The sequence below is a fragment of the Microchirus variegatus genome, assembly GCF_963457635.1.
Source record: "Microchirus variegatus genome assembly, chromosome: 4".
NCBI lineage: Eukaryota > Metazoa > Chordata > Actinopteri > Pleuronectiformes > Soleidae > Microchirus > Microchirus variegatus.
The window spans coordinates 15628844-15651576 of record NC_139805.1 but is presented as its reverse complement, the minus strand read 5'-3'; the positions used below and the strand labels follow the sequence as shown (position 1 = coordinate 15651576).

The 22733-nt window shown below is 39.8% G+C and overlaps 3 protein-coding genes across 3 annotated transcripts; 2 read left to right on the top strand and 1 right to left on the bottom strand.

Annotated features, from left to right (window-relative positions):
* Positions 1-769: 769 nt before the first annotated feature.
* dmap1 (DNA methyltransferase 1 associated protein 1) lies at positions 770-6606 on the bottom strand. Its single transcript, XM_083888503.1, has 10 exons — positions 6258-6606; positions 5673-5764; positions 5206-5401; positions 4888-5046; positions 4616-4783; positions 4243-4428; positions 3447-3518; positions 2733-2805; positions 2241-2590; positions 770-1342 (listed from the first exon to the last, which is right to left on the bottom strand). Exons 1-10 carry the CDS (start codon positions 6351-6353, stop codon positions 1283-1285), a joined length of 1452 nt encoding a protein of 483 aa, XP_083744629.1. The 5' UTR covers positions 6354-6606; the 3' UTR covers positions 770-1282.
* Positions 6607-7409: 803 nt separating this feature from the next.
* hnrnpm (heterogeneous nuclear ribonucleoprotein M) lies at positions 7410-15046 on the top strand. The gene is made up of 16 exons (XM_083887517.1): positions 7410-7666; positions 8765-8946; positions 10500-10552; positions 11266-11273; positions 11474-11567; positions 11664-11957; positions 12282-12435; positions 12546-12595; positions 12714-12771; positions 13000-13119; positions 13201-13251; positions 13432-13500; positions 13602-13703; positions 13826-14418; positions 14501-14552; positions 14642-15046. The coding sequence occupies exons 1-16, from the start codon at positions 7557-7559 to the stop codon at positions 14803-14805; spliced, it is 2154 nt and encodes a 717-aa protein (XP_083743643.1). The 5' UTR covers positions 7410-7556; the 3' UTR covers positions 14806-15046.
* A 233-nt stretch (positions 15047-15279) lies between these two features.
* timm44 (translocase of inner mitochondrial membrane 44 homolog (yeast)) lies at positions 15280-22448 on the top strand (the record flags this gene model as incomplete). The annotated part of the gene is made up of 13 exons (XM_083888167.1): positions 15280-15309; positions 15737-15841; positions 16781-16993; positions 17101-17181; positions 17266-17415; positions 17830-17966; positions 19141-19226; positions 19870-19962; positions 20345-20469; positions 20701-20751; positions 20857-20946; positions 21544-21654; positions 22304-22448. The coding sequence occupies 13 exons, from the start codon at positions 15280-15282 to the stop codon at positions 22421-22423; spliced, it is 1392 nt and encodes a 463-aa protein (XP_083744293.1). The 3' UTR covers positions 22424-22448.
* Between the last annotated feature and the right edge of the window lie 285 nt (positions 22449-22733).

Below are 22733 nucleotides of genomic sequence, written 5' to 3'. Positions count from 1 at the left end.
TCAACAAACATGTAAACATTACCAAAAAAAGTGTTAAGTGTAATTTAGCAAATCATCTGAGTACACATTCAAAATTATGGAACAAACTTGCAAAAATTATATAATTCTGTTTTGATGTGTCCTTATTCATCATGTTGTAACGATCAATTATTTTATTTATATATATAAAAGAATATAACTTATAAAAAGACTGAAATATATTAGTAAGCAGATTGTGGAACCTGAAATCTTTTAATATCAATATACACCTTTATCTATTCAGATATATAAATATTATAAACATTGTGTCCTGATAACATAACCTCTGCTTTATTCAAAATTTGCATACAAATGAATGTATAAGTAGGCTAAACTCTATAACTGACACGCAATTAGCAATATTATGGGAACAGGACCTAATGAAGTTTCATTGGCTGAGCCAAACGGAGAATGATTAATGCTTAATTATCATATTAATGAAGTCATTAGTCGTCACTTAACTTAAATGACAGGTAAGACAAGAATGTCGTGATCCTACAATTTCCTCAGTAAATGTGTATTCAGCACTAATTGCCTCCAAGTTAAGATCTTATCTGAGAAAGGGCTTGCAACGTAAAAAGGGATAATCACCGTGGAACAAAGACGCACAAAACAAAGCGGGAAAACAAGTCAGTGAGGTTTATTGAATCATTGACGAAAGCATATTCAAGGTCATCTGAGGACAAACGAAACAAAATCAGCCTCACGAGTCTGACATAAAACACAGGCAGTAGATAGAAATGGCCTCTCTTTCCTTGGTGGAGATGGAGCCAATTCTGCAGACTACAACAAAAACACATTTCCAGTAAACACTAAGGCGTGATTAGGCTACAAAAACCCCTCAGATGGGTCAAATGAGCATTGAGGGTGGAGGTCCTCCCACTCACATAGTCTCTTCTTTCATTCCAATTCATTTCAATTACCCCGTTACTCCCACCTTCTTGCCCATGTCCTGATTAGCTCAGCCTGGCAATTTACAGTTGATTTTGCCTCATCTATGGCCGAGCAATGGTGGAGGCAGGAAGACGAGCAGTAATGGAATGAAATGTCACTCAGTTGTTGCCTTTGTCACAAAAATGCTGGCCAATCCAGATGGGGACAGGGGTGGAGAGGTCTCGTTTAGAAGGTGAAAAGTTGTGTGTGAGTGTGTGCTGTGTGTGTGTAGCCAGTGGTGCTTTTACATGAATAAACAACTGTGGAACCTCTGCTTCTCCACTGTGACTAGACAATCTCCACTATGCACCAGCTGGTGCTCTCTTCTTCATCATGGCTTCTTCATCTTCTTCACCGACGATGAGCTGGAAGCAGATTCTCTCCGTTTGCGCTGCAATGAGAAGTACAAGATCGCGTGAGTGTGTACTGAAGCAGGACCGTTTTTGTAGTTCCAACGTCTGCATGTATCCAAACCACTGCCCATTGTCGTGAAAATATTGAACACCTAATACAGCAAAAATGATTTGGATTTGTACGGAATTCTTACATGACATTAGAAAAGAAAACCTAATTAATAATTGTATTCGTACGACTGAAGCCTGACTTTTAAAATGCATGTAAACAGGTTCTACACCCAATTAATGTGATTGGGAGTCAAATAACTACTGCATGTATACCTTCAGTTGGACCAGAGTCTGACTCAAGCTGGCCTGGGTGCTCTGCACATACACCAGAGTTCCCACCCCTGGTAAATAATTAAAAACGTTCATGATGGGAAGACTCAGAGTCCAAGCATAAACTGAAAACTGCTTGATACAAACAAGCTGAAAACTAAGCACGGAACATTTCTGACTGAAAAATTATGAAGTGAAAAAAGAGAAAACATCCCATATCAGCTACAAACTAACAGTGCCCATATACCTTTTTTGCCTGTTAATTACCAAAATCATTTAAAAAAGACATAATTTGTAATGTTTCATCAAACTTCAAATACGGGATAAATTATAAACCACTAAACATGTTTAACCCTTTCTATAGTTTTAGTGATTCTGACACTAAACTGCAGAGAACAACTCTCCTGCAGAGAACCAACATGGCTTCATGTGACTATAGTGGTAATGTCTAGCCTGTCCTCTGTTAATAAACCTGCTTATAACTCACATTATTTGTGAAATGTACATGTCATATATTACCAATTAAATAAACTTGTATGTTATACATTAGATAGTGTTCCTTCCCCACATAATGGAGATGGTTTTGTCAATGGTGCTGAGCTGGTGCAGACTTACTGAGTTAGGGGTTAGTGGTGCTCCTACAACATCAATGATCTGCTCCTTGGCTTCCACTTTGATGTCATCTACACAGGGCCAGTTCTGAAGATCACCCCCTGGGGTGGATGTTGCAGTGCTGTTGGCGGTGTTGAGCTCACTGCCTTGTGGTACGGCGAGTAGTCCTGCCCCTGCAGTTCCACACCCGGCTCCACTGCCAGCCTTCAGGAGAGCCTCGTAGCGGTGACGCAGCATCTGTTGCTCATATTCACAATTGCTGTGGGCCTGCTTCAGCTCGTAGAGCAGAACCAGGTCACTACGTAACTCGTTGAACATCTGTACGATTTCTTCTGTCGGCATGGGGTTGAGATCTAAACACACAGAGGTGAAGATGATTAACACATACATTGTGTGTTATGATATATTACAGAAAAAAAGTCCCTTTTCTAGCATGACTGACAACTTTTAAAATGTTAAACTTTTGCATATTAGAAGATGGTAATTCACACTCACCCACTCCTTGCTCTACGAGAATCTGCTCAATGGCCTTGATCTTCTTCTGGCCAACAGAGCTTGGCAGTTTCATCTGCATTGCACACACACACAGAGACACACAGAGTGAGATACACACGCGTCAACACATTCAAGTGTGTAATTTCAGGTGCTGGAGATATGGAGATATTAGAATAAACAGCTCCACCTCAGGGTTTTTAATTCCTATGAAATGCACTTCAGTGAGCCAGATCAAAATGTCTTTATCCACTGAACTCTGTCTGACTGATTAGCTGGAGGGGCACTCCACTTCTTTAGCAGTGCTAATGTATTTTCCATAGAGAGCGGCAGCTCCTCATCAGTCTTGAAGATGAATAAGAGTTCCCTTGCTAGATCTTACAGATATGAGATCATCACTAACAGAATTAATCATCACAGTGCTAATGAGAGATGGCTAGCTGAAGTCAGACGTTTTGGTTTCTCACATACATCAACTGCAGGTTAAAGCTTTGCTAAAATTTGTTTTGATATTGAGAGTGGTTCAATCTAATTTTACTTTAGTTGATTTTCGAAAAAAAGGTCAACAATCCAAGCATTTTAAAAGTTTGATTACCCTAGCTTCCATTTCATTGTTTTGAATTAGTATTATAGGTTCCACACTAGTGTGAGACAGCCAAACAGTCCTGTGTGTAAAATACTATTTTTAACACCTAAGTAGGATCTACATATACTCACCCTCTGACTGCGCAGCGTAACTCCGGCTGATTTGAAATCGGGAAACTTGATGCCTGCCGTCTCTGGAACAGCCTGAAGGAAAATAAATGAACAATAAGAATAATAACCAAAACTAGAGAAGGCCATTTCTCAAGACATTGCTGTGGGGTTGCTGCCTTCTGTCTGAGCTGAAGCCGCTCTGACATGCTGCACTGAATTGATATGAATGAGGAGCTGAAATGATGAATTCAAGTTTCTACTTCAACATCTGAATGTTTCAAAAGAAGTTGAAAATGTGTGAAAACAATCTTAATATGTATACTGGGGCTGTCTCTGTCAAGACTTCACTGTCCTACTACACAGAGGACGACAAGATGGAGCACAACTATACCTGAAATCACCTCATATAGTGGCCGTGTCGCTTTAAGAGCACCGTCGGTGAAGAGTTGACATGCTGTGACAACGTACGGTGTCACTCTGTGACTGGCGTTGTGCTGTGACTACGACTGATCTCCACTACAACTCAACTGACTTTTGCTTGCTAACTACTGTGACTATCGAGTGTGGGGGTTTTTGTGATCAAGAGTGGGAGATCAGTTTATATTGAGCTCTGTGGAGAAGCTGGATTGTCTCATTCCAATTCATTTTAATGAGAAATTGGAATTGTCTTTGAATGAAATGTAATATTTCAGAAAGTATGAAATATTCAAAAAATCTGAAAAGATTGAAAAATGTGAGCTGGAAATGTGTAAATTTGAATGAAATCTCAAAATTAATTTTAATAGGGAGACAAGAGCAACAAAATTAAATGTAATACCGGTTTTTCAGTTTCTCTTTTCTGTGGGAGTTTCTTCTTGGACACCCTCTTTTCAGCCCGCCGTAACTCTGTGGTTGTGTCAGCTGCTTTAATGAGTTTCTGCAGATCCTGAGCCTTCTTCTCCCGCTCCTTCTTTCTTGTTTCAATCTTCCTTAGCTCCTGAATTAGGTATTCCTCTTCTGCCACCTGCAGGAAAAAATGGAGAGGTGCAGACTTATTATTTAAAAGGGTTGGAAAACAATTTGAAGGTTTGATAAATATTTTGAGCATTTACTTTCTTTCACAAAAAGCACAACTGCATTAGTAGTTGCAGTTTTATTTAGCTTATGAAACAACCGAGGGAGATGCCAAATCAAAAGACAACAGTACTAACTTGTTCAGGTGTACGATTAAAAAGCTTCTCCAGTTGTTCTTTACGGCGTCTTTCATGGACGGCATCAAAGATGTAGATCTTGGGCTCTGTCCCTGAAGCTGCGCGGACCTTTGTCAGCTTACCACAAATATTGTAATACCTTTCTTTAAGGTCCTCCACTGAACGTTTCTAAAATAAAAATAAAAAACATGTAAGAAATATACATTCACGTTAAGTTACAGGGAGTTACGTAAAAGAAAATGTGGGTACTGTGGGTCAGTAACAGTGATTACTCTGTATTGCTGGTGGTCGTAGCGGTCATGAACAACTACGAAACGCAGGTCAAAGCGCTTGCACAGGTCAAACAGATGGTCTGTCTCTGCTTTAGTCCAACCATCGTCATGGAGATGCAACTGATACTCCTGCTCTGAATACACTGGTACCTGTACTGTCTATGAAAGCAGGCAGACGAAAAGACTGAATCAGGACAAGTAGTTCAAATAAATTAATAAACCATACCTGGAAGAGAGGACATGATAGGGGATGGGCAGCTTTAAGAACACATTCATTATTTGTGATTAAACTGAAAAGAAGAACCTAGACAGCCCTACCTTATTGAAACGGGCAAAAGGGTAGTCCTTGCCCTCCTCTGCCACACGTCTCCAGTGGTGGAAGATGGCCCCATCCCTGCGAGCGGGATTAGAAAAGGGCATCCATTTCCAGGGACGCACCTTTTTACAGCCCAACTTGGCTTTTACTGTCCTGTAGCCCTGAGTAGTATCACTCGGCAACAGAGGGGGTGCATCTCTGAGGGACAACAGGAAACACATGTTGTCGTTAATATGATAATTTATTAAGAATCTGTTTTGTTCACACAAAAAAGGACAACAGATCAGAGAGCTGAATGCAGTATATAGAAATACAGTATAATAACTTATTATCACTCCTCAAAACTGGTATCACATGGTGCAGAAGAGACGAACGACTAGTAAGCTACTTTGGTGATACTCAAACATCAGCGTTTCAAACCTCAGTAACAACAATTCAAGATAAACCTCTTATTTAAAAAATGTCATACTTCTTATCCGAGTACAGCAGAGCATAGACCTCTCTGTGCATTCCCTCCGGTCTCTTGAAGGTCAGTGTTTCTGTCGACTTCTTCGATTTTTTCTGAAAATGTGATGGAGAAATACAATATTTTAAATCATTCATTTGAGACACTGTCAAGTACACAATATGTATTAGGATAATTACTGGTGACAGGTCTGAATTATCTTCAGTGTTATTGTTTTGGGTGATCAATAGATGCAGAAATGATACGTATGCTATCTGAAGTGCCTTGGTGTGTAGTACCAGCAGTAATAGATACATTGTATCATTTATTAATAGTATGTTGTCATTATTGTCATTTGGTCTCATTATTCAGAGCTGTACATTGAACAGATATGCAATACAAATTGTGAAATTTAAAATATATTCAATTGCATATAGCCTATACTTGTTAGCCTCTTTTCAGTCATATATCAGTGTAGCATGACTAACTGCGATTCACCAAGTTAACTTATCTAAGTTACCAATCAAACAGTTATGTTTTGAGTCATGTTTTGACCAGTGTGGACAGAGTGACATGCATCACTGAGGGTATTTCCAGATTGTTTCTCACCTTGTCTGAGTTGATGAGGTCTTTCTTGCTGATGGGTCCATCATTATCTCCACCGGTCAATTCCAATATATCCCTTACATCAGCGCCTGTAGTCATTATGACTATGTTGTGAGCTAACGCTTCTCTTCAGAATGTCAAACGTAAATAGTCATTCAGTCACTTCATTCATTTACTAGCGCTCGTACAATGCAATCCTGTCAGCTAAATACGCTTCTATGTGGAGGCTAACGCTAACAACATCATTTCTAATCTACGCTAAACTGATCAGAGCCGAAAACCGGCGAAACGCGATTATAAGAGGTTTATTTCTTAATATTTTTGCGAACGTTTCTACTCTACGTGAAAGCTAAAGAGAAACTTAATGAGGAATAATAAAAAAGCTATTGTTTAGGAAGGAGAGCTAGACGAGTAGCCAGCAGCAACCGGGAGAGCCGATACTGCTTCCGGTACCGCTACCGTCGCTGCTGGGACTCGACTGAGCTACTAAAATATTCACTGTCGCCCCCACGTGGTCTGGCGATGAACTGATGGACGTGTGAGTCACCAAAATGTGTAATCTAAGTATAACAATCTGGAAAAAAATGTCCTGAATCGGATGAATTTTTTGAAGGTTGAAAATGCAGGAGACAACAAAACTGAAATACAACAAACATCCTTCAAACAAACAAAGCAACAAACAATGCTCAAACCCTCTAAAACAAAATGTGTTGAAGTGAAATAAACATGACTCAAACATAAATTAACTTCCTACAACTTTACCCCGTGTAACTTCATAGTGTACCACATGTAAAAAAAATATAAATAAACAAATACATAAATAAAAGAGCAAATAAGCAAACAACCTATTTGTTTGCTTTCATTTCTATAGTCAATTATGAACACATTATGTAGATTTACAGTTTTTGAGTATCAGCCTGTATAACACATATTGATAGAAAATTAATCAGTTTAATTAAATTATCTTAAAAAACTCAAAATACTTCAAAAACTCAATAAAGTAAAGTAATAAACTGCAACAACAGCATGGAGGTGCTGCAACTCCTCAGTAGGTGGCGGTAATGCTCCATTTGCTTGAAATCCGCCATCAAAGTAAAAGAAGAAGAATTCCGCTGCCTTTGATCTTCCCAGCATTCTTTGGGGGTAGACTCGAAGCCTCTCACCGCCATTTTCAGTAGCTGGTGTCGCAGGAGTGGTCGCTGAAGTCTATCAACTAGCTGCGCTATCTGTTCTCGATTTATCTCGATTTCGTTATTATTTGCGATAGATTTTTTTTTAAGACGGTCAAACTAGTGAAAGAAGATGTCCAACGAACAGGGCGAAAACGCGACTGAGAAAGTAGGCCAGCAGCCGGCGCAGCAGCAGCAGCAGCAGCAGCCGCCGCCTCAGCAGCAACAGCAGCAGCAGCAGGGGTAAGTCCATTCATCCAGATTCCTTTGTTGACTCTTAGGAACTCGTCTACAGTTATGATATATACACGAGGAATACGTTTTATCTGCTCATATATGTTGAGAATCGTTCAGTCAAGTGCGTCCCATTAAAATGCTTTATTCAAAACAATTTCACTACAAAGTGTTACATTTCGTCTGTTATGGCGCGTGCTCTAGGCCGTGTTTTTTCTAAGCTAATCGGCCCATGTGGTCATTGTACGTGGACCGATCGCTAAGTTAGGTAATAGGTCAGCTCTTCTAAAAATGTGGCTTTAGCGATTTAAACAGTTACAATATGTTATATTAATGTAAAATCGTAAGTCCAACTACGCTCTCAGAGCGGCCTTGCCACACCACATTAACCTAATCGTCCGATTAGCTAGCATGCATTACAGAGTAGCAAATGTGTCGGTACTTTAATCGTCATATATTTATTCATCACTCACTTATTTGGAACCCATTTAGCTTCCACTTAGGAATCAGTTACTCTCTCTGGGGTCCTTGAATAAAGCGTTGCATAAGAACAGCTGTAGTTCGTGGTAAATGTAGAGCATACAATACACATTTCTTAAAATATATGCTCAAATAACAAGTGAACAGTAGAGGAAATAAACGCAGCACTTAATGACCGATTTTTCGTTAAGTAGCTCGGTAGTATGAGGTCCGAATAGGGCCTTCTATCATCTCCTACCACGGTCCAGTTGAGAAGTCCAAAGTGATTATGGGCGCATTATTAGCAATACCAGTCCACAACAATTTTACAGTAAGAAAAGTGTCTCATTAATTTCCAGTTGTGGTGATTTCTCACCAGGAAATTGCTGTGTGTTTTCTTGTATTCTTGGAGCCCTAAGTTGCGCATATAACATATTTAATTTCTAGCGTAATTTTAAATGACTTGTCAAAATTGGCCTCATTTTTACTTTTCAGATTGACATTAGAGTAGACTAAAGACATTAGTGTTATGCTTCAGTGCAAGACTTTTTTTGTAGCTTTTACAAATTATGTCATCTAAAATCACAATCTCATTCTTAAGGATTGTTATTCCAACGTTAATCTGTGTTAATTTATATATTTTCACAGGGAAATCAATGGGAAAATCAAGCATGAGCCTAATGTCAGCAGGAAAGAGAGGCCCCAGAAGAGAGGTGGAGCTGGACGCTACGAACCCTATGGAAATGTGAACAAGCGATACCGCGTGTTTGTCAGCAACATCCCATATGATGTGAAATGGCAAGCCCTCAAGGACCTGATGAAAGAGAAAGGTAAGGTGTCTGGAAAATCGCTAGACACAGTCTGCTGTGGACATGGTTAAATGAACCAGGGTCATTTTGTTTGACCACTGCAGTTTTGAAGGACCGTGAAGACCTTTTTTTTGCACAAACTTTTAGGTGTACAATGTTGTTTGTGGGAGTTTTTGGAAACAAGGAATGAGGTCTTTTACTCGTTTGTCAAAGGAATTGCTGCAGACTTGCACATGTGCTGAGAACCTGGGTGTTTGTCAGAACATCTATTTGTTCTTGCGACTATTACAACCTTTTGTGGTTTTTGTGAAGTGAAAGAAAGTTGGTGCACTAATGTGAAAGTCTCGTGGCCATGAATCATAAGGGGCATACTGGGATGTGTTTCTCAAGAAATGCTTGAACAAATATGCGCTACTTTGCTGTAGTGTAATTATTTTTGCCCTGAAACAAGGAACCAGTTGTTCCCAGTTACATGTCAACAAACCGTAAGACCTCTGCGCTTTCATAACTTGGTCAGAATTTTTGACACAGTTCAAAAGAAATCACTTGTTATGCAGCATCTATGAATTTAAAGGGTATTAACTTTTACGTTTTTTCTTAAAGGTACAAAATGGATCTAATGCTTTGTTATTCATGAGAAAGTAGCTGTTTTAAGGGTTATTGGAAAGCATTTGATGAGTCATAAGCAATGCACCAAACTGGCATTTTCTCCTGTTAAAGCATGTGTCAAGATGGGTAAAATCCTTTTTCAGAAGGAGTGCTTGGTATTTGTTGTATGACAACTGACTGTAGTTAAATTGCATTTTCTTTTTTAGGTATGACCTTGACAAGCAAACGTTTTCTCAGCAGATCTCCATGTTGTGCCAAACACAGCTATGCGTTGGGGATTTCTTGGGGTACAGGTCTACAAAATGAAGCAACTTCTTTAGCACTGTCCTTGTATTTACAGGTTCTGGTTCGTGATATGTTTTGTTTTAACAAACAAATCTCAAATCAAGTGTGGCTGTGACCAACACTGAATCAAAATTATTATATTGTGCATCCTAAAATGGGTGAAGTTTCTGTCCCTTATGAAATAAATATTATGGTTAGCATTCTCAATGTAGGTTTCAGCTCAGCTGATGGCAAATATCAGTGCATTAGTTTGATGTTCAAATTGTGACATTTGACACAGTATGTGCAGGTTTGCAGTGACATGGGTTGAGGCACTGAAGGGGTTTTGACGAGTTGAAATTCATTGGTTAAATATTGAAGGTGGTGTGCACTGCATTATATTCAAATGGGAATGCTGATGGCGATTTCAGTAGTTGTTGTCCTCGGTCTATTGCTTTTGGTGCCTCAGGAGAATTCCAACAAGGACAGGCTAAGAAGTCTATTTTTTGTCAAAACAAACTAAGCTTGCTTTTTGTCGACCTGTACCATATTGTGCTGCTGCGGTGTTGGGGGAATGCTCAGGACTGACAGTCTGAGCTCACTGTCAACGGCCGCCCTACTTGTGTTTCTGCTCTAAACCACAAATGTTCTCTCGGCTTCTCTCCCCTTGGTGTGTGTCGTCTCTGGAATCTGATTTGTAGTGGGTGAGGTAACGTACGTGGAACACTTAATGGACGCAGAAGGCAAATCGAGGGTAAGTGCAAATACATACAAATAAAAAAAAAATCACCAATAAAGACAAACCTGTGTTTGTCAGCTTTGGTTTTATTTTCATTGTTGGAAACTGTTCAGACTCAGAAACCTGGTGGAGTGGAGTGTGTGAAATGGTGACATGCCAGAGGCATGTTTCATTGGTGTCGTCTGTGGCACCGCCTTGAGGCCATCCAGAGTTGATGCTAGTATATCAGGTCTTCAGCTTTCTTTGTAGACAATCATGTGGGATTGCAGTAGTTGACAATGTCCCTTTTGGTTGCTGGATTTGCTTCTTATGAACTTAAGTCTGCAAGTGGTTGTTGCAAGGCTTTAGATGGTTGTTAAATATAACTCATTCTGTAGAACTGCTTTAATGGAAAAGACACCTCCAGTACCTCAGTAGTTGGGATTCCTATTCCACTATGGATTTTCTGCCCTTTGGATGTTGGAAAAATACTCTTTATATTCTTCAGACTTGACTGCATTGTGTAAGAGAATGGGGAAAAATGTTGAGACTTTAATAATGTAACTTTGGAGCACGGGGCTGTGGCCAAGGCCATAGGCTTGTGTGGTGTTGAACTCTTGTGCATGAAATTCTCATTTTGGTTAGATTGTGTAACAATTTAACATCTATTATAACTGTTGCTTTTACTAATTTGTACTGTTCTTTACATCTTTTGGTGTGGACCACTCTGATTGCTTCAATCAACAAAGGGTTGTGCGTAAGTATTCTTACTTGATTCATCATTCTTTACTTGACATACACATTCATGTACCAGTGTTCATTCAGGACTGCTAATTAAAAAGTAAAGAGTTGGATTCTTCTTAGTGAAAATTCATATAAATAAATGGGTATTTATTTATATTAATGTTTCCATTTTGGTCATAGTGCCCAGCACTAATTGTTCCTATTGTTTGTCAGTGTTGTTGAGTTTAGGACTGAAGAGCTCATGAAGAAAGCAGTGGAGAAGGTTAACAAGCACAATCTTAATGGACGGCCCCTGAAAGTGAAGGAGGTAGGCTATGACAACAAAAAACGTTATATTATAAATGTATAAACTTTTCTCTTCAGACCAATGTGTGACGTATCATATTATCATGTGCTGTGTTAGGACCCTGATGGCGTGATATGTCAGAGGGAAATCAACAAGTCTCAAGGTGGAGGCCCTCAAGGAGGACATGGCGGGATGGGCGGAATGGGGGGAATGGACCGTATGAATAACATGAACAACATGAACAACATGAATAACATGAACAACATGAACAACATGGAGCGAATGGGGCCCGGACCAAATGGCCCCATGGTCAACATTCCTCCCAGCCTGATGAACAACCCCAACATCCCTAATGAAGTCATCCATGGTCTCCAGGCTGGCAGAATTGGCAGCACTATCTTTGTTGTCAATGTAAGATTTCTACATTTATGTTAAATGTACAGTATTTGAAGCTTTAACTGAAAAAACAAATCGGATTAATTGATATCAGAAGTTATAAATAATTGTCAATTGGTCAAATAATGAATTTAATTATAAATTGGTCAAATAATAAGGTTGTCGTAGATAAAATATCTTGACAAATAAATGTAGAGAGCATTTTCTGTATAGGTGAACTAACGGCCTAGCCTGGTTATCAGCTTCAGTTGTCGATATACTTATAAAAAGGTTTTTGTATCAAACTTATGTGTGACTTTGCTTTTGCATTAACCCTTTAACTTGTTCTTTGTCATTTAGCTTGATTACAAAGTGGGCTGGAAGAAGCTGAAAGAGGTGTTCAGCATGGCTGGTGTGGTGGTGAGAGCTGATATTCTGGAGGACAAGGAAGGGAAGAGCCGAGGCATGGGCACAGTGACATTCGAAATGCCTATTGAAGCAGTCCAAGCTGTCTGTATCCTTTTTCAAAACATGTTGACTTATAAGGATAACATGTAATGTTCATTAGGTAAAGCTACATTGTTTCCAGGTGCCTCTGGTTTAATTTCCTTAACAGACTTGCAGCTATGCTCAATGGACAACTGCTGTTCAACAGGGTCATGCACGTCAAGCTGGTATGTCGCCTGAACCTTTCTTTATATCAAATTGTATCTGAGGGGCGTTGACAGATTTTTTTTAAATTAATTTTTTGTATTGGAGGGGCGTTGACTGATTTATTTATTTACCCCCCAGGATGAGAAGTCCCTGCCCAAAGATTTTGGACAACCTGATAGAGCTTCTGCTCTTCCACGTAAGTTTACTGTGTATTCCTCACTTGGATTACCAGTTAAATGGGCAGTTCACTGTAAATGAATATGCTTTAGCCAAGTAAATGTTACTGTTATGCTTAACATACAAAGGGGCTCTGTGACACAAGAATGTTAATTTCACAGTGGTTTCCTTGATACTCGAGTTGGAAATGCTGTGAATAAATGTATTCATTCACAACATTTTTATATTGTAAGTATTTTTCTTCCAGGTGGTCTGAGTGGCGTTGGTATGGGTCTGGGGCCCAATGGCCAGCCTATTGATGCTACCCAACTTAACAGAGGTGGTGGTGGTGGAGGAGGAGGAGGAATGGGCAACATGGGACCTGGTGGTAAATATGACTCATTGTTTTTATTATTTTAAAAAGGGAGAGTGAATTGAAGAAGCTCATCATCATTCCTCTGACTTGTAGGAATGGATGGAATGGGCTTTGGCAACAACATGGGAGGCCGTATGGGAGGTGGTACGTACCAAAACTTTAACGACTTCAAACTACATATCTTAAAATGCTCTGAGCAATTTCCCCACATTAATAGCATCTTACTCCCTCAGTTAATTTGGGAAACATTTGCCTTAATTTTATTTCTGTCACACACTTCTAACAGTGACTATCTGCAAAATTACGTTCTGTTCCTTGTTACAGGAATGGACAACTTTGGAGGAATGAACAACATGGAACGTTTTGGTTCTTCAGGAATGGGCAGAATGAATGGTAAGAAGATATTTGAACTGTGCTACGCACACCAAAGCAAACGTGGATTTACTTGCACGTTTGCTGGGCATTTCTAATGGTTTAATCTCTTGCATTGTCAGAGATGGACCGTGGAATTGGTGGTGCTTTTGACAGGGAGTTTGGGCGAAATGAAATGGGAATGTCTCGCAATAATTTTGGGGACTCCTTTGAAAGAGGAATGGGTTCGTATTTTCAGGATTTTGCTTGAAGCTCCCATAAGTCCTGCGATAAGCCTCTTAAGATAAAACCCTTGTTTTTGCTTAGACGGTTAATAAAGTTTCTGTATTTTACTTTGCCCTTGCAGGAAACTCCATGGGTATGGACCGCATGAACTCTGGAATGGACCGACTGGGAAGTAACATGGAGCGCATGTCAGGAATGGACCGCATGGGCATGGACAGGATGGAACGTGGGTCTGACCTGGACAGGCTGGGTTCTGGGTTTGATCGAATGGGTTCAGGTATGGACCGGCTGGGGCCCAGTATGGACAGGCTAGGACCTAGCCTGGACCGTATGAGCTCCAACATGGACCGCCTTGGCCCCTCAGGGTTTGATCGCTTGGGTCCGTCTGGTGTCGATCGCATGGGATCTGGCCTTGACTTTGGCTCCCCAATGAATATGGAGCGCATGGGCAATACTGGCGCTGACAGAATGGCCGGCAGCTTCGACCGCATGGGCTCCAGTGGAGGACTGGATCGCTTCCCCACAGGTGGCCTTGACCGCATGAGCTCTGGCATGGAACGGATGGGATCTGGAGGAGTTGGTGGTGGCCAATTTGATCGCTCTGCTGACCTGGATCGTGGCTTTGGTGGTAATTCCTTTGGAGGAGCTGGAGCTGGAGGTGCTGGAACTGGGGGTGGCAATGTCAGAAAGGGTTGCCAAATCTTTGTCAGAAATGTAAGTCTAGTATAATTGTGCAGATATCAGACCACAATTTTCTGACTTGTAATTTTAATAAACATTCTCAATGTTGTTCTAGCTGCCATTTGACTTCACCTGGAAGATGCTGAAAGACACATTCAATACATGTGGTAAGTGTTTTTTTTAGTTGTGTGAGTATAAAATAAACAATCATGATGTTTACTTGTTAACATGCATATGACTTCTAACACCTCTGCAGGCATGGTCCAGTATGCAGATATTAAGATGGAGAATGGCAAGTCCAAGGGTTGTGGTGTTGTCCGCTTCGACAACCCTGAAACTGCTGAGCGCGCCTGCCGCACGATGAATGGCTACCGGCTGAATGGAAGGGAGATTGATGTTAGAATTGATAGGAATGCATAAATGATGTGCCTGAGTTACATGTGGCATTTCATTTAGTCTATCATTGTCCAAACACTCTTTTGATCTGAATCACCCCTCGGCAAATATTAATACACTTTTTGCTACCTGTTTAGATATGTGTAACTGCAAATGTTATTTTAGTTGGTAATTTGTATCAGTGAAAGTGTTTTGTTTTAGTTGTCTGAAATTTTCATATTTTTTTTAGAGACCAATCTTTTAATTTTTTTCTGTCATGGTTCATCTGTCATTGCCTTTGTTGTATAAGGTGTTTTGATAAATAAATCTGAACATTTGAAATTCTGTGTGGAGAAATAACTCAGTCGTTCATAAAACTTTGAGACCATTCAATAGTAGCTGCATTAATTGTAGCTGTAATCTTGGGGTACACGAACCTTTGGCGGTGTCACGTGACTCTGAATATCCTCCCTTTGCGAACATGGTAAGTCATCAGCGGAAGGAGTGGGAACATTCAAAATGGCGGCCCCCTTATGTCTGTCCTATCAGGTAAGCACTGGAAGCGTTTTGTGTTGAATTATTGTTCCTGAAACACTGCGTAACATTGTAACGAGACGTCCATCTGCATCATAAAAAAATATGTTTAAACACAGGCGAAGAATATCACGTACTCGCCTTACAGGGTGCAAAAGTGGCGTAAGCTAACCGAGTTAGCTCTTTCGATGTGTTATTGAATTGGTGTTTGGATTTTGTATCTCAACATCGTATAATTAAAGTTTTGCCAAGTACAAACTCGGCTTTGGCAACTACCTATTTCGGAAATGTATTTCCCAAAAAAATACACATTTATAATACAAATCGCTTTCATCCATATGACATTTTGAGAAGTGTATACAATGCTCGGGTGAACGCATTTTGGCCTTTTCTTGGCAGGAGTGCTTCATTCCCTTACTTGAATGTGTGTGTCTCTTTCCAGAGCTGTGTGGGGAGAGGCTTGGTGTCGTTCCCTTCCTCTTACCTACGCCTTCGGTACAGATCCAATGTCTTCAGGATACGAGGATTCCTCACATGTTCTTCAAAGGTACGAACACTAGATGGGACTGCAGACAGACTATACTTTGAGCTTCTTCTTTCTGCACTATCTGTCTGTCCTGGAAGAGGATTCCCTCTGTGGCTCTTCCTGAGGTTTCTCAGTTTCCCCTTGTACAAGGGTTTTTGTGGAGTTTTACCTCACTTGATGTGAGGGACTAAGGATTGAGGGTGTCACTTGTTGTACAGACTAAAGCCCTTTTTGTGACAAATTGTATTTGTGATGTTAATTTTAATTCTGATAACTGTCAATAAATCTTGTTGCAATTTGTTATTGAAAGTTATAACTATAGTTCCTTTACGTGTTATTATCCTATGATTGAGCACATTCATTCTCAACTAGAGGGAAGATCCCAAACATTGATGTAAAATATTTTCGTAAAATAATCAATTTCTCAGGGCAGCATGGAAAAGTATGGAATTTAATTTGATCATTGGGCTTTGTTCTACCCTTGCAAGAGGCAACATTTTAGCGGTGCGGCTAGCATTTATTTTCGTGATCAATGAATCTGTCGATTATTTTCTCGATTAATCGTTTGGTCCATAAAATGTCAGAGAAAATGTTAAACGTTGAGCAGTGTTTGTCAAACCTGGAAATTATGATGTTCTGGAATGTCTTGTTTTGTCCACAAAACCAAAGTGATTCAGTTTTAATGATTTCTTTGTTATGTGGAGCAAAGAAAATATTCACATTTGAGAAGAGAAAACAATCAGAAATCTAAAAAAGCTTCAAACCAAAATAATAAATAATTGTTTCAGCTCTACAAAATTTCCATCCCTTCCAATTCTCAATTTTTTCATACTTTCCTGTTTTCGGAGCTTTAAAAGAAATGTACAGAAAGTGACCTAATGTGGATGTAGCCCAAGTTTGAGTGAACTGTGCCTGGCATGCTTTGAATAAGTTTATGTTAATATGATGTTTCTGTTTCAGACCACCCAGGTGCATCGGTTACCCCCTCTGCAAGTGAGGTATTTGTCAGGGGAGCGAGGTGGTGGCAGAAAAGGTTTTCTCGGGGAATTCTTGGACAATTTGAAGCAAGAACTAAACAAGAATAAGGAAATGAAAGACAACATTAAGAAGTTTCGGGAAGAGGCAAAAAAGCTGGAGGAGTCGGACGCATTGAAACAAGCTAGAAGGAAATATGTTAGTAGAAGTCCACACTTTAGAATCAAAATTGTAGCATGTTCTGCTAAATAAGTTAAAGGGTATCCGCTGTTGTCTTTCAACCAATTTCCTCTCATAATACACAGCAAACTATAGAGTCTGAAACAGCGAAAACATCTGAGATTCTAAAGAAGAAGTTGGGAAACATCTCTGAGACGGTTAAAGAGGTAAGTAGGGTTTATGTCAGACACAACCTCCTCCTTGATGCCACAGAATAGATGCACAACTCTGTCCTGTGTGTTTGTGCACAGGGGCTGGAAGAGGTCAGTCGGACAGAAATTGGCAAGAAAATCAAGGAAGGAATAGAGGAAGCAGCCAAAACAGCTAAGACCTCAGCAGACTCGGTCTCAAAGAGTGGAGAGATTTTGGGGAAGACCAGTGCGTTTAAAGCAATATCTCAGGTATGGAGTTTTGAAGATACTGCCATTAGGCAAAATTAAATTTATTTTGTTGTGTCCAAATGGAAATAAGTATGTACACATGGAAAATAAATCTCAGCCCTGTTATGTAAAGCATTGTGTACAAAAATATAATTTCAAGACTGGTGATGAATTATAAGTAATAAAGGTGACAGTGACTGTAACTCAGGGTTATAACAAATTGTTGTCCTGAAAATGATAAATCTGTGATGATGGATCACATTGTATGATGCTCCTGTCCTATCCAACCTGGGCCTTGTCAACACCCATCTCTCCCCCTGCCTTTTCCGTTTATCTCTACTATCAATATGAAAATAGAGCAGGAAGGCATAAGCACAATTTTATCTTATACATGAAGTGCCAACCCTTGTCTACTACTTGTTAATTAAATTTCAGGGCATGGAGAGTGTAAAGAAAGAGATTGGTGACCTTGGTCACACTGGCCCTTATCGGCCTCCTGCCAGACTCCATAAGAGAAGTGAGTTTTCATCCAAGGGTCAAGGAGACGACAACAAGGTCTTCGAAGCCAACGAGTACGTGAGTGCCCTCTGTTTTGCCCTGATCTTTAGAGACTAACGACTCTCTGGGTCGCTAGTACCACCTACATAGATATAATCATTGTCTCTGGACTCGCACCTGGTCAGCTAACAACTTAAATGCCTAAAATCAGACCTGCTAGTAATACTGTTAGAGATGAGCAAGTGTCTGCTCTGCAGTGTTCTTCAGTTTGCACAATTTTGAATAAGAAATGAATGCAGACCCGTATCCAACCTCATTAAGTACATTTATTTTAGTGAGGGATGTGAAAACCTTCTTCACCTCATACATGCAAATGAGTATTTTCAACCAATAAATATTCAGGTATGCGGTCAGCTCTAGGTTTGACTCCGGGGAGAGGACGCCCCTGCCTTGCATAGTCCAGTGGGCTGCACCATTTAAATAACCAAACGTTACTCATTAGAGCTGAAACTAACGATTATTTTTGTAATCGATTTATCTGTCAATTATTTTCTCTAGTAATTGTTTGGTAAAATGTTAAAAGACGTTGATCAGTGTTTGTCAAACCTGGAAATTAATATGGTCTTGAATGTCTTGTTTTGTCCACTAACCAAAATGATTCAGTTTTAATGATTTCTTTGTTATGTGGAGCAAAGAAACAAAGAAAATATTCACATTTAAGAAGCTAAAACAATCAGAAATCTTGCTGCTATAATAAAAAAAACTTCAAGCCGATTAATCGATTATCAAAATAGTTGATGATTGATTCAGTAATCAATTAATAATCTATTGATAGTTTCAGCTCTAATACTCATGATTGGGCATGGGACACAAGCTCAGACTTGATCACCCTGTAGCTGGCCACCTTCGATGAAGGTGTCTAGTGTTGAGAGGCCGAAACACCCCCTGATTCAAAGGTGCACTACTGATTTTTTTGTCCCAAATTGACATCCTTCCCATGGCTGAGATACAGCTCCACACCACTCTCAACATCAAGGCAAACCTCATTTCACTACCATCTATTGGCACAACGGACAATTACTATCGTGTCCCGTGGTCCATGAATCTTTATATTCATATACTCTGAAAATCTCATACTATTGCAATCCTACCTGCTGTTTACAGATTAATATGGTTAAGTATGACGAGTAACCTGCGTGCAGAACGTCACTAGTTTGTGATCAAAACCTCCCCCTCTCTGTTTTTCAGGGAAGCTATGGGTGTTGTGCTCCACAAGGACTCAAAATGGTACCAACAGTGGAAGGACTTCAAAGACAACAATGCTGTCTTTAACAGTAAGTAACTCACCGCATTGTCTCGGCATCCTTTGAATGTGCATTTACAACAAACTTTTAATTTAACTGCTGATGTGCATTATGGGTTATAAGTCAACCAGAATGAAATATGATGCTTTAATTGTTCATGTTTGTGTTAAAGTGTCACTAACTGAGACATGAACCCTTCTGTTTATTTGCAGAGTGGGCAAAAAGTTGCCCTTTATGATAGCACCAGTTACACAGTTTGCAAAGATTCTGGAGAAACGACCTCACCCTGCATGTGGTCTACTGTTGTTGGGGATTACACAGCTCTGGTCAGATTAATTAAAATATAGAACATATGTCTTATATTGGATGGAGACCAGTTTACATACTCTCAAGTGTTATATTAGCTGCACTGATGCTGTAAGCACCAATTAGTAGATGTTGCTAGAATTTGGGCTTCCAGCAAATGGGTGACTTAATAGATATTATTCACATTAGATAGGAAAACAACATTGGTGATGAGTAATAATTTGATTGTTAAAAAAATTGCTCAAAGTCAACATATTTTATCATTAGCACTGTTACCACTTTCGCCCTCAAACTTGAAATGGCAGAAAATGCAAGAACTGGAAATGTATGGCTTCCTTCACTGATTACCTCACTCTTATCGCCGCAGGATACTTTGAGATGAAGATGAAGTACGATGAGAGCGACAATGCCTTTATCAGAGCATCACGTGCTGTCACTGACAAGATGACCGACCTTATAGGTGAGAGACTTCAGTCTGATAATTAATAACACCAAGAAGTCAAATCAAAAGAAAGGTTTAACAAAGAAAATGTGTGTCTGGTGCATATAAATTAAAAATGTTTACGTTATCTATGGTGCGTGATGTGGGGCAACAATGCTAGCCATTGCTACACTGTGTAACCCGCTGATATTTTGCAGTTTAACGATATTACTGCATATTACTGCGTTTAAGACAGGTTTATTTTAACCCATTAAGGCCTGAATCACCTGGATAAAATGCCTGTCAAACCTATGGGTGATTTCAGAAAGGACCTCTAAAACCTGAGGTTCAATGCCTACTAAATAATTGATTTCTGAGGATTTATGTTTAAACCATACGTCTCCTGTCCACATGTGCATAGGTGGACTATTTTCAAAGACGGAGATGTCCGAAGTCCTTACAGAGATTTTGAAGGTGGATCCTTCCTTTGACAAAGATTTCTTCCTCAAGCAGTGTGAAAGAGATATCATTCCTAATATACTGGAGGTACGTTTTTTACTGCACCCAATATTAAAACTAGGTTCTCAGTGGTCAAACCAGTTTCACTTGCGAGATTTTGTTCACCCATGTACCCATGCACTACTTATTTTCATGCCTTTTGTATTTTGTTACAGTTGAGAAGGAGAACACGCCTTCACAAATGTATCTGCAGTACTGTGTGTGTGATACGGTGTCGGTGTGTGTTTACAAATGTGAAACAAATGTGTCTTCACGCAGGCAATGATCAGAGGAGAGCTGGAGGTTCTGAAGGATTGGTGTTATGAAGCGGTATGATCTTTCTTACCTTCTGACTCTGAGCTTGAAGATATTAAAAAAAAAACTACTACTGGTCATAACTTAATCTCACCTTTCTCTCCTTCACTGGGCGTGTAGACATACAGTCAGCTGGCACACCCGCTACAACAAGCCAAGGCCATGGGACTTCAGTTCCACTCCAAGATCCTGGACATTGACAATGTTGATGTAAGTTGTAGTTGAGTACACTACATTTTTGTGAGCAGATTTATAATGAAAAATTGTATGTCTTAATTTCCTTTTTATTGACATGAAGGCTGCTTTGTTTTTCCACAGGAGAATAGCAACAACTTTTTTGTGCACAGTTTTGCTTTGATTTTAAGTTTGTTGTTCTGCGGGGACAACGGTTGACAATATGAAAAATCCAAGTATAGTCCTGCAACCAAGTCTGAAAAAAGCATTGACACATGAACTCATTGGCTGCCAATTACGTCTGATGAAAGAATAGAGTCTACTCTTTCTTTTGGTAGTTTCGGTGTTTACGATCATAGAACACACTGTTTTGTGGGTCTTGGAAAATCAGTCAAAATCCTGTAAAACCTTTGGCAGTTCTGTGCTGAAAATGGCAGGCAGCCATTGAATTAAAGTAAAAAGCATCGTCTTTTGTTGTCTTTTAACCTTGCTGTATGTTTGATGGGCTGTTAGTGTTTTGGGCGTCTTTATCAATTCCAACTTTGAAATGTGTTAAAAGTCATTAAACCACAATGAGCAGTGTTTTAATATTATATCATATGTGTTTGTTTATGTAATATGTGTCTTCTCCAGTTGGCCATGGGGAAAATCATGGACCAGGGTCCGGTATTGGTTATCACCTTCCAGGCTCAGTTAGTCATGGTGATCCGAAACACCAAAGGAGAAGTTGTAGAGGGAGATCCTGTGAGTAAAATGCAAAGACAAACAAAAATACTGCTCGCTCTGATATAAATGTAAAAGTAAAGTTGTTTGTTCAGTTTGCTTATCTGTGTTGGCTTATACCAGTAATAGAAAGCTTTGCATGCTGTAGTAACAAAGCACCTGGGGAATGTTATAAGACACTGTAGCCAGTTCTTACTGTTTGGGCATGCCGTCATTTATTTTCACCCAGGGTCCAGACTACAGCTTTATGGGCTGTAAAGCAGCCATGATGCCCACTCAGGGCTCCTCAGGGACACCTGTAATTGGTAAAAAAATGTCCACTCAGTACCGCACAGTTGGCACCTGCTCAGTGTTCAAAGTAAAAGACTATTTCCAGAGGATTAATGGTGGGCAAACTGTACTTTAGAGTGTTGTCTGGGAAGTCTGGACATTAATAATAGATAGACCTTGAACTAAGCATCTTTTTTTATGATGTTGGATTAGTCACATATTTTTTTTTTTGGTAATAAATGGAACATTTTCTCGTCTATAAAACACAACATGGCTCAGATCCGGCTAACTATAAAGTGGATGTTAATATTTGGTTGCTGCTTTTGAAAAATGACCTGCTCTACAAGAGCTGATTAAGAGCATTTCAAATAAATGAATCCATCTGTTTTTGTTTCTCAAGGAGAAAGTGCTCAGGATGATGTATGTGTGGGCTCTTTGTCGAGACCAGGAGGAGCTTAACCCGTATGCTGCCTGGAGACTACTTGACATGTCGGCATCTAGCACCGAACAAATCCTCTAAGACTCTTTGATGTGCTAAAGACGCACACACTCACCCGGGAAGAAAACGTACTGTACCTGAACGGGCCTCAGCGCTGGCTGGGATGAGTGAGAGAGGAAGAAGGTGTGAAAAAGAGGGACATACTGGTGGGACATGGGCTCACGTATGACAGGAACATTGTAGAAAGATGCTGCTTAACACTTGGTGTTTCAATGTATCTTGTCGTACTGCACTGGCACATTAGTGTCTTTGAATGCTTGACTCTATTCCTCTGGACCACACCTAGGGGGCGGTAGACTCAAAGAATTAAAAAAACAACATGATCTGTGCT